The 18,567-nt window shown below is 44.2% G+C and overlaps 1 protein-coding gene across 2 annotated transcripts in view; it reads left to right on the top strand.

Moving 5' to 3' along the window:
- Positions 1 to 3,001: 3,001 nt before the first annotated feature.
- LOC111845929 (tensin-3-like) overlaps positions 3,002 to 18,567 on the top strand; it is a 33,970-nt gene continuing 18,404 nt past the window's right edge. For both annotated transcript variants that reach the window (XM_023815662.2, XM_023815664.2), the window contains exons 1-12: positions 3,002 to 3,226; positions 7,137 to 7,313; positions 8,195 to 8,245; positions 9,168 to 9,290; positions 9,667 to 9,731; positions 10,599 to 10,682; positions 10,889 to 10,998; positions 11,825 to 11,885; positions 12,304 to 12,379; positions 12,702 to 12,831; positions 13,283 to 13,348; positions 13,546 to 13,650. In XM_023815662.2, coding sequence (XP_023671430.2) covers positions 7,164 to 7,313; positions 8,195 to 8,245; positions 9,168 to 9,290; positions 9,667 to 9,731; positions 10,599 to 10,682; positions 10,889 to 10,998; positions 11,825 to 11,885; positions 12,304 to 12,379; positions 12,702 to 12,831; positions 13,283 to 13,348; positions 13,546 to 13,650 — 1,021 coding nt within the window. In that variant the 5' untranslated portion in view covers positions 3,002 to 3,226; positions 7,137 to 7,163. The remainder of the gene's footprint in view (positions 3,227 to 7,136; positions 7,314 to 8,194; positions 8,246 to 9,167; positions 9,291 to 9,666; positions 9,732 to 10,598; positions 10,683 to 10,888; positions 10,999 to 11,824; positions 11,886 to 12,303; positions 12,380 to 12,701; positions 12,832 to 13,282; positions 13,349 to 13,545; positions 13,651 to 18,567) is intronic.

Genomic DNA, 18,567 nt, shown 5'->3' on the forward strand with positions numbered 1-18,567 from the left:
AGCTGTGTGCTGTATAATCATTCTGCCACAGAAAAAGAACAGTGGTAGAAATCACCGGAAGCCCAAAACTGCCATGACAAATGTTTGCAATGAGTGTATGTAATCTTTTGACCACAACTGTAGAACAAAAAAAAATTCTCAGTTTCAACATTTGATATGTTGTCTTAATTTTTATTTTCAAATAAATATGGGTTTGTATGATTTGTAAATCATGAATTCTGTGTCTGTTTACATTTTACACACCTCCCCAACTTTTTGGAAACTGGATTGTACATCTGCTAACGAAGAAATTGAGATCCTTCATTAGGAAATCTTTCTTGCTTCTGCTTAGGATGTTGATATATCAGATAATAACTTCCAGAACCTTCCAGGTATACCTATGTCCTTAAGGACCTCTTCTGCGTGTTTAGAAGTTATGAAGGTCTAACATGACAAATGAGCCTTCAAATGGGGGCGTTATGGTGGTTTGGTGGACCACCAAGCCACACACCTCAGTTTATGGTTCACACACGTTTCCCATCTGTCTGCAGGTATTCTACAATCTCAAATATGCAGACAAGCAAAGCAAAACATCTAATGTGCCCATAATGTATGTGTGCCCCTTGATGGACTGGCATCCCATCCGGGGTGTCTAGAATAGAACAGATACTTTAGTAATCCCCATGAAGAAATTCTCTGCTTGTGCACCCCATCTTGCTCTCCATGAGACATGGGGGGGGGGGAGGTGTCACAGTGCAGTTTGAGCCATTGTGCAGCCCCCCTGGAGCTGGGGTTAAGGGCCTTGCTCAAGTGCCCATGGACAAGTGAATATTCTGCTGAGGCCAAGGCTCAAGCTCACTGTCTTCCAATCACAGGCACAGAGGCTTAATCCGCTGAGCCACTCATCGCCCCCTATTGGCCATTCCCTATGTGTCCTGTGATTGGCTCCAGGTTCTGTGTACTGGATAAGCAGGACGGATATTGGATTATAGAATCTTGCTGTTGTAACAGCTTGACGATAAGACCATCAGTTAGGGAATATTCGATTGCCTAGTAAAATTTGGCCATTTTATTACTATACGTGAATGAAAACCTGCCTCATTCATGCCACCGTTTTATAACATTTAATGATAGCTCACTTGCTGAGTGAAAAAGTGAAAAAGTGCGGGGGGAGCAGGAAAGTTATGCTTGATGGTATAGTATATAATGACCTGTACTACTTTTTTCACTACGACATTCAGGGATGCAAAGGGAAAGAAAAATCGATCATGTAATACTGCAGTCTACCAGTAGATGGTACAGTACTAGTAATACATATAGTAATAGTACAATGCTTAGCAAAGTAACTTTTTAAGGAAGGTAAATCTTCATTCATACATATCAGGGAATAAGAAGTTAATGACTTTAATTGCCATGACTCTATACTGAATGGACAGTTGGAAGATATATGGATAAAAGGTATTTTCATGCATATAACGTTATTTTCCATTGCTTTAAATTTGAGTGCATTTCATTTTACGGTATTTTTTGGCTTAGACATTAATCATTAAAAAATATTTCTAGATTAATTAGTAATACATCTGCATCCATAATACTCATCCATCTTGCATAATTGCTTACCCAGTCTGGGGTCATGATAAGTTATCCATTATATATGAAATATATATATATATATATATATATATATATATATATATATATATATATATATATATATATATATATATAATGTGTTGTGTCAATCAAAGAAAATAGGCTTTCAACGATATATTGTGTCCCTTTCTCTCGTGGCAAAGGTCAGGGTTGGGAGCACTCACTAGCATCTGCTGTGAAGGGAACCACAGAGGTCAAAGTTCAACACACCATAAATCAGAGAGTGACCCCTTGTGAACATCACCGGCAGTAATCTCATTATCAATTTGCACTCCATATGCTTCAAGACAATGATAACTGACGCAGGGCTTTGAGCGCATTGCAGCTACATAAACAAAAGTGGAACTCAGTCAAGCAGAGCAAATAATTTCACAGGCAATATTTATATTTTGTAGTTGATATTTTTCCTGTTACAGTGTAGCTATTTGTTTCAATTTCCCTATTTAATGTTTTGACGTTTAAAGAAATACAACAAGCCTAGCTACATACAATGGTAAAACATTACAGCGTACCGTGTGTCCATTAGCTGAATACATACAAACATTACAATGTTTTCTTAACAAAGGGTCGAGATGATTAGAGACAGGCCAAATACCCTTTTTAATACTTCTGAGCCTGAATTTCAAGATTAATGTGAAAGTTAATCGTGAAGGATGGAGTTTTAATTAACTACAGACACAGCATACTGCTAGGCATTTTATCCCTGCAGCAATGCCAAATGTTACATTTAATAGACACTTAAAATGTAATTGTATATGAGCTATGGTCACCTATGACTGGAGCCATGCATTATTAAATGTTCACATGTCCTTTATAAGCGCTTAATCAGTAACAGATATCCTCCATGTTAAAAGGGCCATCAGGTTATACATAATTCATAAAAATGCGAATGTGAAATATACGTTGATAGGTACCTGAAGTTTAACAATATCGCTCTACCATATAAATAAAATAATCCATCTTCTCTGGAATAAAAGTGGTTTGAATTTCTTATAAATTATATTATTTTTACATATAAGAATAAAAGGTGCCCCCCCCCTCAAGTCAGGGTCAAGCAGGATGGTCGAAGGAAGCTGGGTAATGATATAGTTTTAAACATGAGTTAAGAAAGTGTGTGTCTGTACAGTCTTCTTGGGCCTCAACCCCCCCGTTTCCCTCCCCCTTGGTATACACACACACACACACACACACACACACACACACACACACACACACACACACACACACGCACGCGCGCGTTCTCATCCCATATGAATGAGTGTGCAGTAGCTCCAAGGAAAAACGGTGGGGGAGGACTGTCTGTGACAGGAACTGCAGGAGTCTAACTGAGGCGGTGTGCCGGCGGGGGGGTGTGGGGGGTGTGGGGGGTGTTGAGCTGCTTCTCTGTACAGAGCAGGGCTTTCATTCGGGCCGTGGCAGCGGGACGGAGTGAGCCCCGATCACCAACAGCGCCTCGCCCCGGGGATCTGGTGTGCAAGCGACCCGCGACGTGGATAAGAGTCCGGTTCTCTCTCCGGAACCTTCTCCCTCGTCTCCTGCTGCGGTTTCTCTGACTCCTTACTCACCTCAAACTTATTGGGATTCTGTCTTAAAGGTAGGGTGCGAGGTCTTTTTTTAAAGGGTCGTGTTGGATGGCAAGGGGGTGGGGGGCGTGTGTGGTTAATAGCCTTTATTTACACAGTGCGACTTCCAGCACTTAGACCCCGGTTTTTGTCTTTATCTGCCTCCCTGTGTCTTCTGAAGCGTGTCCCACTGAATGCTCTGGGAAGGTCTGGAGAAAACGCTCGGTGCTGTGCTGGAAAGCTAGCGGACGCTTCCTGTTTGTTTACGTTGGCTCCCGAGGAAGACTTCAACTCTGTGTGAGAACACAGAAGACAAGAACGCACTTCCACAGAAAACTCAGTCGGGGGGGGGGGGGGGGGGAAGCGGGTGGCTTTACATTAAACATATAAGGTTGCCCATAATGTCCTCTTGTTCTTCTGGCTGTGTGGTCAAAAAAAGAACTTAAAAAAAAAACTTTCATTTGTGTCATTATGTCTTTAGTTCTCGTACATTTCAAAGCCAGCGTGCTATATTTGTTCCGGAGTGTGCGTGGAGCTACAATGGATTGGAAGCTCTTGCCAAGTGGGATTAGTGACACATGGCATTTCTGGCTTTCTGCAAAACCTCACTGCATGTGCATGGAGCCCCGGTCGACCCCGTTTTGTGTAAAAAGTCAGGCTCCTTTGGGCCGAGGCAGATCCTCGGTGTTCAGACACCTCCAGGCGAGGTCTCCGTACGGCTTGAGTTAGCGGCATGCAGGATACTCTGTTCCATTCACTTGTTTGGCCCCCTCTTTCTTTGATCGCCTGCCCCTCCCTTTCCCTCGTCCCAGCTCACGTCTTCCTCTCTCCTTCAGTACGACGATGGTTACGATCCTTACAGAGGTGCATAGGTGCCATCGAAGGGGGACGTGAAATCTACAGACCCGCATCCCAAAGATGCTGGCGCGCCACTCAGGCCATAGGGTGGGAGTGACTACTGAAATAACACAGAGTCGGGAGAGTCATCGGCCACACTCCACATGTGCAACCCATTAGGCCGGCAGTCTGCAAGCGGGAAAAAGCCTTATCCTTTTCTGAACGCATTCCTCTATGACCTAGCAAAAAGAAAAACAGTAATTAGGCATCACTTGTATGGGAGGCCATTTAGCTGGGCATTGGTGCCTGTTTTAGGTTCAGTGGGAGAATGATGGAGGAAACCATTCTGTGCACAGGGGTGACGAATATACAGTACAGTGGTGTTACAGGACCAAAATAAATTGACTAAGAATATCCGTGCAGCGGTTGGTTGATTTAAAATCTACATTTTTGACTGGCGCAACAGAACTATGACAGCAAGTTACCAGGAGAACCAAAATAACAATCATTCTGCCAATCAATCCGATATGAACAAGTTAATGATTCATTGCAACAATTCACTTAATTTTTACGGCTTAGGTCTGAAGGTCTGCTGGAACTGGATGAACAGCAATGCTGTTACTGAAGTTACTGTCCATAATAGAATCATGTCACTCTAAAAATAATGGAACTTCCTGAAAATTATATCGCAAATCCAACTGTGTTCAAGCAAAACAAAAAGCTTCATTCAAAGAATCATTCATCACCTGAAACTATTGGCAAATTGTTAAGACTTGGAAGGAATCTAAAGCTGATTTGTTTGTCTCCAGAGTCAACACTGTGGTATAAATCTAATTTTTCTCTCTCTCTCTGTATGTTTCTTTCCATTTTATAAGGAAATCACTGAGAACAGAATTGCTGGTTAGACCAAGGAAGGTCATCCTTTCTGCTGAATGATATGACCCACCTCCCTTTCATTGCTGAGGATTTTCTTCTCTTTTTTCCCCATGTCCTTTACAAAACCTGCCCAAGATATTTCCAGAATGTCACCTTTTCCGGAAGGTTAGCCAAGTAATTCTGGCAAATACCTTAATACGCTTTGTTGTTGCATCTTCTTCAGATAGTGTTAGTTTGAGTCTCATAGAGTAAAGCCTTTCTTTCCCTGACCCATGAATCTCCTTCACAACCCAACGTATCTCAAGTCAAATCTGAGTTCGCTGCTTATTCTCCTCTCATGTCCATCTTCCTGCATTCAGGAGCCTCAGTGAACCTTCAACTGGGTATTTGTTTGATATTTATTTGTCTTCTGTTGGCTCTGGATTGTACTCTCCTGCTGGGATTCTTCTGGCTGCTCTCAGGGCCTGCTGTGGGACCTCAGGTTAACCATGTAACATAATGGCTGCTTTAATGACTGTCATTAAGGTTTACAGTGATTAGCATTGTCCTCGCACCTATAATGTTTCTTACGCAGTATTGTGGATGAACATAAATCAGACCATCATCTCGGACAGTGTTTCCCAACCCAGCCCTTGAGGACCCCTAGACAGCCCACATTTTTACTGCTTCCCAGATTCTAACGCCCCTGTACCAGGAATTCTGTGTTCTTGATTGGCTGTTAGCTGGGAAGGAGGGAAAATGTGGTCTGTCTGGGGATCCCCAAGGACTGGGTTGGGAATCACTGATCTAGAAAAATGTGGAACCCTAAATGAATACGAACCTCGTATAGCTGGCAAATGTTGCTTTGGTTGTGGTTAAAAATGCGTTGTCCTTAAAAACAAATGAGGCTGTTGATTTGGTGATGTTGCCTTGACTTTTGCATGCATAGTGAGACATTTCTGTGCATGTCATGTAGTAGCACCTCAGAATAGTACAAAATGGAGGATTGCATAGGCGTAAAAAAATTTGGCACAGAAAGGCCAGAGCCCAGAGGGCATATGGCTGTAATTAGACCGCTCTGGTGCATGTTGGAGCCACGCTCACAGATACTGTCTTGAAAGAACTTGTTCCTCGAGGGGACATGTTTTGAAGTGAGTTGGCGGAGGCATTTAATCTCCTGCACTTACAAAGCAGCCTGTGGTAGCTTGTTGGGAGGACCTGACAGGCTTCTCATTCAGTCCTGCTCCTCCATGTTTCCATTTCGGAATTATTACTTCACGCTCACAATCGAGGACTCCAAGCCGTTGATAGTAATGGACGATGGAAAAGGGGAGTTCACGCTTAATGTCGATCCCAGCATGCGTTGCTGCTTGACACAGTGACAGTGCTCACAGCCGCATTATTTTTGTCGCATTTATCATGGATATACGAGATTACTGGTATGAAAGTTACGTAGTCAACTCGCTACGAAACACTAAGGCTTTGTAAAATTTACTGGCACTACCTGCATGGCTTTAAACAATATTAACCATAGAAAAGCGCCCTGTTTCCTTTGTGATATCTAACTTTCTGTGTGTTATATGTATAATGTGCTGCAGGATATTAAAACCAGGTGAAATGCATATATATATATGTGTGTGTGTGTGTGTGTATATATATATATGTAGACAGAAATGTGATAGGCGCAAGTGCAGAGAGCAAGAAATGTCCGTCCATCATCACTACAATGCATATTACTACAATGTCCGATACTGGATCATGGAGCCTATCGTAAGAGGGATGTGGCACAAGGCTGGGATACACTCTGGGTGGGATATGAGTCAGGACAGGAACTAGGAGTAGATGAATTCACATACTGTATAAATAAACACACAAGAACTGTAAACAGATATAGATAGATATCTTGGTCTTTATCTATTTGCCTACCTGTCAGTTTGTTCTTATGACTAATTGGCTGACTAGGGTGGTTCCTGGTTCCTCTTTAAAGGGTTATTTTTTGACCGGACTATATCTTTAGGGGGTGGGAGTGGCCCCCCCATGTGGGGGGTCTGGGCAGGTGAGAGCACAGCAACACACATGGGCCTGATCTATAGCGAATAGAATATCTCCGGAGGAAATCGCCCTCATCTGAAGTCTGTTGTCTGTCGGCGTAACGTTGGCGTAACGTTGGAGTAACGTTAGCGTAACGTTGGCGTAACGTTGGCGTAACGTTGGCGTAACGTTGGCGTGACGTTGGCTCGTTTTGCACAGGTGGCTGAGTCAGATGGGACGTTAGCGATGGAGGAGGGATACGAACTTGACCTGACCTACATCACGGAGCGCATCATCGCCGTGTCCTTCCCCGTGGTCTGCTCAGAGGACGCGTACAGGGCGAACCTGCACGATGTCACGTGCATGCTCAAGTCCAAACATGCTGACAACTACTTGGTGAGATCCGGCGGAGGAGCGGCGGGAGCGGGGGGGGTGGGGGGGTCCTCTCGCTGTCATTTAACATCCTCGGTTGACAGAGGATGCACTGATGTATGTCTGGCATTAGTGGGAACTCAGAGCCAACCGGCCATATCATTGGTGCCATTAACAAGTATGGCAGTAGCTAATATGGTGACCAGTCATCCAAGTTTTGTCTGGACAGTCTGGTTTTCCAGCCCTCTGTCCGGACTGCTGTTGAGTGTCCTCCTTTTTGAGCATCACTCCACTTTTGTCCTCCATTTTAGAGTCATACTGGGGCTCACTGTAACAACTAAGCAGGTGGCATTCTGGGTAAGGCCGAAAAAGGGAGACCTTTAAGAGGAATGGGCGATAAAACCAGGAGGGAACTTAACGGCAATTACACTGTGTGTGATGCCTTTTTTCACATTAAAAAGCTCCCACTAGCTGCATAAATGGCCAAACTGCACGGTAGCTAGCTGTGTACGTCGCTTTAGATAAACGCAGACAGATCTGTGCAGATACATCAATGTGTGTTAAGACCTCCTGCATCGTTCCGAAATCCACTTAATCTGGAAGTTCCTGTCTGTATAAAATGCAGAAATAGAGGTATTTACGATCAATTCATTAATTAGCTAAAGAGGTTTATTCATTTATGTTGAAAATGCTTAGCATCGTGGATTCTGTCTAGCATAAAACTTATTAATGTCCTTTCCAGGCAGAGTAGTGCATCTCTTTGCAATTCGCCCTTCCTAACAGTGATCCTTATAGCCCCTGAGTGTGTTTTCGTCTTCCAGGCAAAAGGCATTAAGCCATGTTAACAAAAGGGTTGAGAAATGTGAAGTGGGAAGAGCCTAATTACTGTATTGGTTTCCACGCAGGTGATCAACCTTTCCGAAAAGCGGGCGGATCTCACCAAAACGAACCCCAAGGTACCGTTCTTTTCAAGCGTGAAGTTGATTCACGTTGGGGCACGATTGTGAGGGGGAGGCAGGTGTGCTTGTGTCACAAGTTCTGGGCACATAGAAAAAAAAAATCGAGCCAAAAAAAATAACTAAAAGGAAAGTTAATGATCAAACTGACAAGTAAACTCCGTGTGCCCCCCTATCCTCCCCCCAATCCTACCCCCCCATACTGCCCCCCCCCATCCCTCCATTTGGGAGACACACAGGACCATTTTTCTTCTGCAGTTTAATGATGAGGGATGTGAAAGATGCTGATGTAGTCCAAACCCCTGCGGGGGGGGGGGGGGGGCTGTAATGTGCCCAAATAGAGACTTAATTAAATTAGCTCTGTTAAAGAATCTCGCTGTCTCAACAAGCTCAGAACTGTCTCCTTTGCACGAGATCTTTCAGTCGCACAGAGAACTTCAATGCAACTGAAATGCAATTGCTGCTTTCCACTAGTTCCATCAGAATAATGTGCAAATTCAACCCCCACACCACCCCCCCCCCCAAGGTTAGCAAAATCCACCAAAAGAATCCAGCCCACTCGGTCCCCATCCATGGCTTCGTGCGGCTGATGGGATTTGGACCCGGGGAGAAATAACTGAGTAGCCCTGACCTATATTCATTTGCCAGGTGTTTTTCTCTGAAGAAACGTACAGGTCGGTGCTAACGGGAAGTTAGCAAGCAGGCAGGGAGCATAAGGAGAGCCCGGGGGAGGTCCCTGGGGAGGTCCCTGGGTTTTGTTGTGATGTCAAAGGGTTCCTGGTGTAACCTCCAGATGACCATCTTCCTGCTTCTGCTCATAAAGTTGAGGAGCGCGGTACCTTTAGATGGAAGCGCGGCTGGGAGCCGTAGAATTAGATCTGCTGCGGAAGCCTCTGTGAAAACGGCAGCCCTGACGTTTCAGACCCTGGACACCGGCTGGGCGGACCTACACGCCCCGCCGCTGGACAAGATCTGCACCATCTGCAAGGCCATGGAGACCTGGCTGAACTCCGACCCCCAGCACGTGGTGGTCATTCACTGCCGTGTGAGTATCCAGCCCATATTTTTTTCTCCATAATGTTTACCCTGCTGGTATTTAATCGCTGGGAGTGTGTTTTGGCCTCGAAATGGGGTTTGTAATGATGCATTATTGAGTAAATTGCCCATTGTCTTCCTTCTTGAGGGATTATATTTATTGCTTAAGACTATTATTATTTAAGCACTCATATTATTTACTGTGCCACACCTAATATTGTGTCTCTGCAGAATTATTTGCCCCTGGCATGTATTCTTGAATCTTGTAGACGAAATTTTAGTGAGAGACCTTTTAATGAGAGTTCAATGGAATGTAGCTACTGTAGTGATTTTTGTTTTTACTATAGTTTCACTGTTTATTGTTTGTTTCTCATCCGCATGTGCAGGGTGGAAAAGGGAGGATTGGGGTGATCACTTCATCCTTTGTGCATTTCACTGAAGTCTCTGCGAGGTAACAGGGCCGGTTCAAGAATTCCTGCTTCTGGCTAGAGCACAGTTGGGGAATGCTGTCCGTTGACAATGCTGCAGGAATACCTCCACTGGGGTGGATCTTAAGAATGTCCAATGGGCTCAGTGTTCAGCTGCGGTTTGTGGGTATTAGCTCAAAATCAATTATAACTACCATTTGAAATAATCTATGTATTGCCTTGGCGTCACTTGAATGTGCTGCATTGACGTCGTTGACGCTCAATAGGAATAAAACCATAGTTTGAGGAGACTCATGGACCCTCAAGAAATGTGCTTGAACTGTGAAGTCTCACACTGTACCATGTTTTAGCCCATCTTGCCATCTCATTTGCTAGGACTAAAATGGCCACCAGGCATATTGCCAGCAACAGTTACACGGTTATTGGTATTGGCAACATTAGACAAAAATATATCGGGTATTGGTATCGTCAGAATTTCCATATCCTTCCAGCTTTTATGAGGAGATCCCACCTTTTTCGAAGCCTCACTATTTTCACCAAATTGTACAGGTTTCTATCACCTGTCACCATAGGTGCAAAGTTCAGGTCCAGAAAGTACAAATCCAGACCAAGGTTTTGTTTCAACTAACCAGTTGAGTATAAAGAGTCACAGTCACAGAGTACTCAACTGGTTGGCCGAATCAAAACCTCGGTCTGGATTTGTACCTTCTGGACCTGAACTTCCCACCTCAGCTAGACTGACATGTATGTGCTTAACAGGAGCAGGAATATCCATCAGTATAAAGCAATTACTTAGTTAAAGCTGTTTTTGTAGCTGGAAGTTCCTGTCTGTATAAAAGGGTTGAGCACCCACTGAGAGACTAAACAACAATAACGTCTTTCTTTCATAGTGCTGACCAGGCCTTGGAACGCTTCGCTATGAGGAAGTTCTACGACGACAAAGTGTCACCCATGATGACACCCTCACAGAAGAGGTGATGATTTGTTCTGCCCGTGATGGTTCTTCACACCTGTGATTTCGATTTGAGAACAAACCTCTGTGATGAAACATCATTACTCGACAGGGGTTAACGACCAGCTTGGCTGACGGTCATCTCGCCGTAAGCCTTCCTGCAGTTAATAATTCACATTATGGGTTCCTCTTTGAAGTTATGTGTTTGTTTTTACTTTCCAACTGTAGGTATGTCTGGATTCTAAACAGCCTCTTGACCGGCTCCATAAAAATGAACACCTCCCCTCACTTCCTGCATTGCGTCATTCTCCACGGGATACCTGACTTTGAGAATGGAGGTATGTTGCCCATAATGGAGCCCCCAAAGCTGGAGAGAATCCATGGAACCTTAACATGGTAGAACCAGGCTGTATTGTGTATCGTGGTATGAAAGATGACCCCACAAAACCATTCATCGTGGTAAAAAACAAAAAATGGTTTGTAAGAACACAGGGATTTTCGAGATATTTCAAATGTGAGAGGGCCTTCAATTCATTTTATTTATTTAAGTATAGGGTGAAATTCAGTCTAATGTTAACCTGAGTGATTTTAAGAATGGAGCATATTCAACCCCCCCCCCGTCCTTTGCGTAAATAAATCTTTTCTTTGTTCCGATATGAACTAGTCCTTGGCTAATCATCAGGATTGGCCTTGTTTACCTGGGTCGTGCCCCCAATACCTTTTATTGATGCACTGCTTCAAAGCTATTCTTGCATCATATCCCTTTAAGACAAGGCTTCATTATGTTTGCTCTCCACTGTAGCCACTCTCAAATCCTCTTTGAAGTGCAGGGGTGACCAAAATTGTACATCCTATTCTAGGAGAGGTCAATAGTGCACAGCGCAACCTCAGCACGACATGTTATATGTTTATATGTTTTTGCACGATGCAGCTTAATGTAGAGAAGGAGGCATCGTCAGCAACAGCACAATTAGCATTCTATGTGACCATTTACACTAATTAAAGAATTATTAAAGCTACTATATAGTCCTAATGATGTTACATAGGCACCATGTTTTAAGCTTCCTAATCAACATCAGAGCTGCGTATTCTGAGGTCATGCCTGTGTTTTAAAATCCATCAACATTTTCCATCTACATTCCTTGTCCCTGTTTTTTTTTCCAGTTTGCCGACCGTACTTGAAGGTCTACCAGGGAATGCAATTGGTCTACTCTTCTGGGATTTAGTAAGCTGCCTTGTTATTGGCTTATAAAGCTTCTTCACGACGGTGAATGTCTGTGTGTATGTGTTTGGGCATGCGTATATCAGGGTTGGGCGTTTCAGATCCAGAAGCTACAAATCCAGACCAGGATTTTGTTTCTACCAACCAGGTGGGTACTCCGTGACTGTGACTCTTAATGCTCAACTGGTTGGTAGAAACAAAATCTTGGTCTGGATTTGTAGCTTCTGGACATGAAATGCCCAACGCTGGTGTATATACTGTATAGCGATTGTTAATTTCACCAGAATGGGAGCCAGTGGCAAGTGGGAAAGGGATTGCTGGGTATGGATAGGTAGTAATGGTGGGGTCCCATGTCAGCTTAAAAAGAGATGAAGTTTGACGGTTCGTGGCGTACATGTTGATTTGTGGATCTACTGCACAGTCACATAGGAGCAGGACACAGAAACAGGCTGTACATCGCCCTGCAGCCTGCACAGCTGCTCAAAGGTGACATCCTGGTAAGTGATTTTTTATTTTATTTAAACATCTACGTAAATGTATATGCAGTACTCATGAATTTCCTGCATTTCGAATTGGGGTTTTAGGGGTAGAATTATCCTCACACTCCTCACGGTTTTTAAGCTCAAATTCAGCCTCAAACATGACCCTGTGGACTTCAGATTTTGCTGCCATGATTGAGTGCGTTTCCTGTGGGCTCTCTTCCTTCCTGGGATTGGTACCAGAGGGCCACTTTACATAAACTGCCGTAGAAAACACCAGAATTAATGCATTCTGATCCGGTCTTTCAATGAATCATTATTTTTTTTTTTAATGACGCAGGTCAAATGCTACCACAAAAACATTCGGACGCTGAGCCGGGAGCCGGTTTTTCGTCTCCAGTTTCACACGGGCACCGTTCAGGGCTGCAGCCTCATATTTGAGAAGGAGGACCTTGAAAATGCAAACAAAGGTAGACCAGTGTTGTGCCTGTAACAGACGATACCTTGAGCCTAGGGTGGCTAATGGTTAGCTTACGCGTACTTACACCATCATCCTTCTTCAGTTTGTATTTGTTGTAGTATCTGGGAGCTGGACGAGTCATTTGTACATTTTTTTTTGGAAATTTGTCCATAAGAAAATGAGAATTTCTTTTTTCTTTAAGAAAAAATTACAAATGAATGAACTGGTTTTTTTTTCTCAGTTTTGCTCATCGAATGAATTTTTATTTTATCAAAAGCTTTTTAGGTACAGACCATCAGTGTGATTGCCTTAGGTTACCTACTTACCTTCAGATAATACTGTAAAACAGATTCTTTATTTCACTGAAAACTGCTTTTGAACTAAATCAAAGTGTCACAACGCTGTTACCCTTCAGCGTGTACCATTTACCATTCCCCATCTCACCCCTCCTCATTTTCCAGACCCCAGGTTTCCTGATTACGGCAAGGTTGAGCTCGTCATGTCTGAGAGTCCAGAGAAGATGCAAGGTACTAATTGCCGAATCCCCAAAGACTACTAAAGACTATGTGCCTCGTTAGGAGAACGAAAGCTCTTAAAACAGGCAATAAAGTGGTCCCCACTCTGAAACACATGGCTGCAAGATACGAGTTTTACTTTTGCTCATCTGTAAAAGTGGAAACGGAATTGCTTGCTTCCTGACACTGTGTTCTGGTTCTTGTTGGAGGTTCTGAGCGATGGGAGAATGTTCCTGCCATCACTGTGGAATACAACACTGCAGATCCACTGATACGGTGGGATTCCTACCAGAACATCAGCTGTGACGCTGAAGGTAACAGATTGTTCTCTTTACTCTAAATCCCACTGCACAATAAGCTGATCCTTCACCAGTGCTTTACTGTAAATCCCACTGTACAATAAGCTGATCCTTCACCAGTGCTATACTGTAAATCCCACTGTACAATAAGCTGATCCTTCACCAGTGCTTTACTGTAAATCCCACTGTACAATAAGCTGATCCTTCACCAGTGCTGGTCGCCATGCATGTTTCCATTGTACTCAGTCTGGTCTGGAGTGACGTACAGGGCCTCCGTGGTGGAAAATGTCATGTATTGTTGTTGGACATAATTACACATCGTTGCTTGGTGGGATAAGCTTAGGTAAGACAGCTGTTTTTAGGGTCAAGATGGCTTGACGAATGCTAAATTGCTTCAGTGTTGAGCTACATAATGAAATCTAATGACATGTTTAGAATTTCTGCCTAAACCGATATAAATTATGTTCAATCATCTTAAGGAAGGCAGCTATTTCTACTATTTTCTTGTACTTTTGTACAGACCTAGAAGACCTGGTTCAATTGCTGGTTATTTTTGAAACTGCGAAACATTCGTTTGCCCTAAAACGTGACAGCTGTGTCATTTTGGAGCTTTCCATGAAAACACTTTGGGCTGCTCTTGTGTGAACTTGTTTGCTCTGTGAAACAAATTTAGGCTGAATAGATTCCTGATTGCAATAACATAAACTCTGTTTCCACATGATGTTTCATATTTTGGCAACTGAGGAAAGAGATTGCTGGTTTCTTTATTGCTTGTTGCTGAACAGGGAGTTTGTTGCTAGGCAATAAGAGTCAGGTCCAGTGTGTGTGTGTGTGTGTGTGAGTGTGTGTGTGGGTGTGTGAGTTATGTATATATTACATTTTGGTGACCAAATGTCCCCAAGATGTGATTAAAAACCTCTTATTTTGATGATGTGATGAGCATTTTTTTCGCCCCCCACAAGGGGAAACTCAATTTAATAAAAATCTGTGACTGCAATCAAAAAACTAAAAATGCCAAAAGTCTCGTATTTAGTTTGGTTACTTATGGTTAAGGTTAGGGCTGGGTGAATCTTGGCGATGTTTCTTTGCATACGCAAGATGGTGGCCCATCCTCACCCCCATCACCTCTGCACCTCGAGCAGGGCATCCGCCGCCCTTCTGGCGGAGGCCAGAACTGCATCCCCGGCCACTACAGTATGATGCTCCACCCACACCGGGCCTCTCTGCTCAGTGCTGACTGTTTACTCCGCTTCCAGCAGACGCTGAAAATAGAAAACATGCAGGCGCAGGGAATAATGTCTGTCTCCGCAACGCAATGGGGGCTGCTGCTCTGTGTGATTCCCGACTCCTGAATCTGGGAACAATTGGTCTGTGAAGAAAAGTCTTTCAAAAGAGATACACAAACAAGGCGACAAATTACTTTTTGAGTTACTGTAATTTCTCAGCCGCAGATCATTCAGTGCCCTCCCTGCTTTGTTCAGACCCCCTCATTTGACATGCAAACGCTGCATTTCGGAAGAGATGCCCCACCTACCCCTGAAACTCATCTTCTCAGTAATCAGCGGGACCAAGCTGCTCTTCTTAAGCAGATCAAGGCAGTATATGATTTGGCAGCTAAGACAGGCCCCAATCTGCATGCTCACACAGTCAGCCTTAAAGTACCCAGTGAAATGATGGTCTTGGTGGGTCACTGAGTAGGACTGCAGCCTTGTGCCCCCCAGGGCTGTGGGTTTAATGCCCATTCTGTGCATAGCGTGTGTAGTTCCTCTGGATGCTCAGGTTTCCTCTTGCCGCCCAAAGATATTAGGTGAGTGAATCCACGACCTGTGAATACAAAACAAATCTTTATTTGCCATTTGCACAAGTACATTGGAATGCTGCTTTCCTTGCAGATCCCATGTTGGTCTCCCTTGAGACATGCATACAGTTGAGAACAGGACTTGCAGTGCCAGTGCAGGATCAGCCATTTGATCTGGTGCCCCTGGAGGCGAGTTTTCGTTTTACAGGGTGGTTAGGGAAAACTTATTAATATTCATGAGAGACACACTACCTGATTGGCCAGTGAGTGCCTTAGATGGCGTTCACTGGCCAGTCAGGAAGCTTGATGAATATTATTTTTCCCGAACCACTCTGACAAAACAGGTAGCACATGTTGCTGGGAGCATGCTTACCGGCCAATTGGGTAGCTTCTCTCATGAATATTAATGAGTTTTCTTGAACCACTGTGTGAAATGAAAATCCCCCCCCCCCGGAGCATTTTGGGAGGTTAAAGACCATATCCAACTGTCCAACAGAGATATAGTTATTCTGCCAAGGACGGGATTTGAACCAGCAACCATCTGATCACAGGCACAGAGGCCTAACCCACTGAACCATAGACTGCTCTGCTATGTACCTGGATGAAGGGGAGTCACATGATATCATAGCAAAACATGTCTCTTATCCCGATTTATCCATGATCCATTGATGGAGATAAACGGCGATTCTTCTGCAGAAGTTTCCTCTTTTCACTAAAGCGACAGCCGCAGGTGCGCGGTCCCGGCCCGGCCCGACCCATTCATCTCCATGCCGCAGACCGACGGCTGTGTTGGAATTAACTAGGCCTCTGTGTGCGGTTCGCCCACGCTGTGATTATACACCCCTCACGGCAAGCGCAGAAAAAAAAAAGCCCGCCGCACAGGCCCTAACAGGAATACTAACGCTAAGAAATGTCTCATCGCGAGCTGGGCTCATCCTGCAAACATGCGACGGCAACGCTAAAAGCGCTAACAGCGGAAACGCTAAATCACGGATGCTGCTTATGCCGGGACCGTTCCCGCGCTACCGAAACCTGCCCAGCTCTACGCAAATCCTTCTTTTTACAGCCTTTCCCACTGCAGTCGCAGTAACCACAGACCTCACATCCAGTCTCTGCTTGGCATGGGTTTTTTTTTCAACTTAACGTATAATTTCACACTTTCTCTTTTCCTGCGTTCAGATTTTTCCTTCGTCTAAATCCTTAATGACTGAGCTGCTTGCTCCTCCATGCTTTTCAGTTAGAAAAATAAAAACACACTGTTCCATTTTGAATAATTTGCCAAATAACAAAAAAGCCGATTTAGTTCATTTTGCGAATCAACCACATTGACCATCTCACCTTAAATGTCACCTTTATGTTTTGCTGATGCTATTGTCCTTTGTCCCTAAATCATTTAAAAATGTGTTCTAATAGGTGCCATGAATGGTATTGATCTCTCTTCGTTAGTCTCTGATGGGCAGTAAAAATACTGGAAACAGGAGATTGATTGTGGAAGGTGTCTATCTGTCGGGGATCATATGCAATAAAAAGAGAAACACCAGATGACACAATTGAACCTGACAATTGTGGTTTGCACACATCTGGTTTCATAACAGTGTTAAAAATGTCCTAGGCTGATGTATAATTTAGTGATAATTTCAGCTGAGGCTTCCAACTGCTTCTCAAAAACAGCTCAATAAGAGAGTGACATTGCTGTAATTAAAGCACTGCTTTGCCAGGCCAAAAAAAGAGGGAGAGAAAAATACTTGGATGAAAGAATGTTGTTTTCATCTCCAGTTGTTTTTTTTTTTTCCTTCCTCTGTTCCCCTTTTTGTATGCCTCATTGTCCTATCCAAACCAACTCACCAGCCCCCTTTTGGTTCAAATTACTGCTGCCCCCTGGCCCCGCCTCCTCTTAGCTCCGCCCCCTTCCTTGCCCCGCCCCCATGTTTACATTCCCCTTCCCATATTTGTCATGCTGAATGTCTGGGCCATTGTGGCACACGCTCGCCTTCTTGGTGCTGCAGGGAGGGTTAAAACGTGGGCGGCTCCCTTAGCGGCGTGTGGGGGGGGGGGGTCTGGGGGCCACCTTTCCAGGGGGTGCCGTCTCTCACAGCCCGGCTTTCTGAATGTGAGAGGCTCCAAGTGCTTACCTGCTGCGAGTGAGACGCCGGGAAGGTGAGTGCTTTGGGCTGGATGGGTTGGAGGGGGCGAGGGGGGCATTAATAGGGGGAGTTGGGGAGGAAGGAGAGAGGGAGGAAAGAAAGGAAAGAAAATGGGTGAGGTGGAAGCAGAGGAAACAGACCTTTCATTGCAGTCTTTCACCGCCAAGGAAGGAAAGTTCCGGTTATTGTGGTTGCTGAGGAATTCTTATATACTTTGAAAAGTGGAGGTAGAAGGATCTAATGGGGGGTGTGCTGTTGTTTTACCATGCATGTCTGGTTTGGAGCCGGAAGGGTAATGGAGATGTTGGTCGTGTTGCTCTGTGTGAATTGGCTGATTCAGATGGTACTCAAATGAATTCAGGGTGTTTTTTTGGCATATGATGCATATATGATTTTATCTTCTCTTCATCGTGGAGTCTACATGCTTGTGTATTCATCTGTAGGCCCAGGAGCGAGAGGCTGGCGTTTGCAGACCTTACAAACTGACAGGGGGATTTACTTTGGCCTTTCGATGTTACATTCAAGCTGGGGTGAGGATGTTTGCAGATCCGGTACTACGATTGCCATCACTCACGCCTCGGGGACACGAGACATTTCGGGGAAGTGACACTTTAGCTGTCACCAAATCTGACCACAAGATATACTTCGCAGGTTTTGTAGGTTGTTTAGGGTGCATTTTTTGGAATCTTGAAAAGATTTGTCACGATTTTAACTTAATCCTCGATGTAAACGTGAGGACTGTCCAGGGGTATATCACTGTACACTCGGGGCTCTATGAGTCATGTAACAACCGCCATTTATTTAGCTTGCATTTGTGTTTGCTCTAAGGTCAGACGAATGAGTGTATATATTGTTACCCTTCAGGCCATGATTCAGTGCCTTGATTTTTCATGTGATAGATTTGGCCAGACTTCAGTTTTGCTGAGTAATTTAGTAAGCCATCATCTCCAGTCTAAACAACAACGGCCGCTTTATAATAAATGTTCTTAT

This window comes from Paramormyrops kingsleyae, chromosome 4 (assembly GCF_048594095.1).
Source record: "Paramormyrops kingsleyae isolate MSU_618 chromosome 4, PKINGS_0.4, whole genome shotgun sequence".
Classification (NCBI taxonomy): domain Eukaryota; kingdom Metazoa; phylum Chordata; class Actinopteri; order Osteoglossiformes; family Mormyridae; genus Paramormyrops; species Paramormyrops kingsleyae.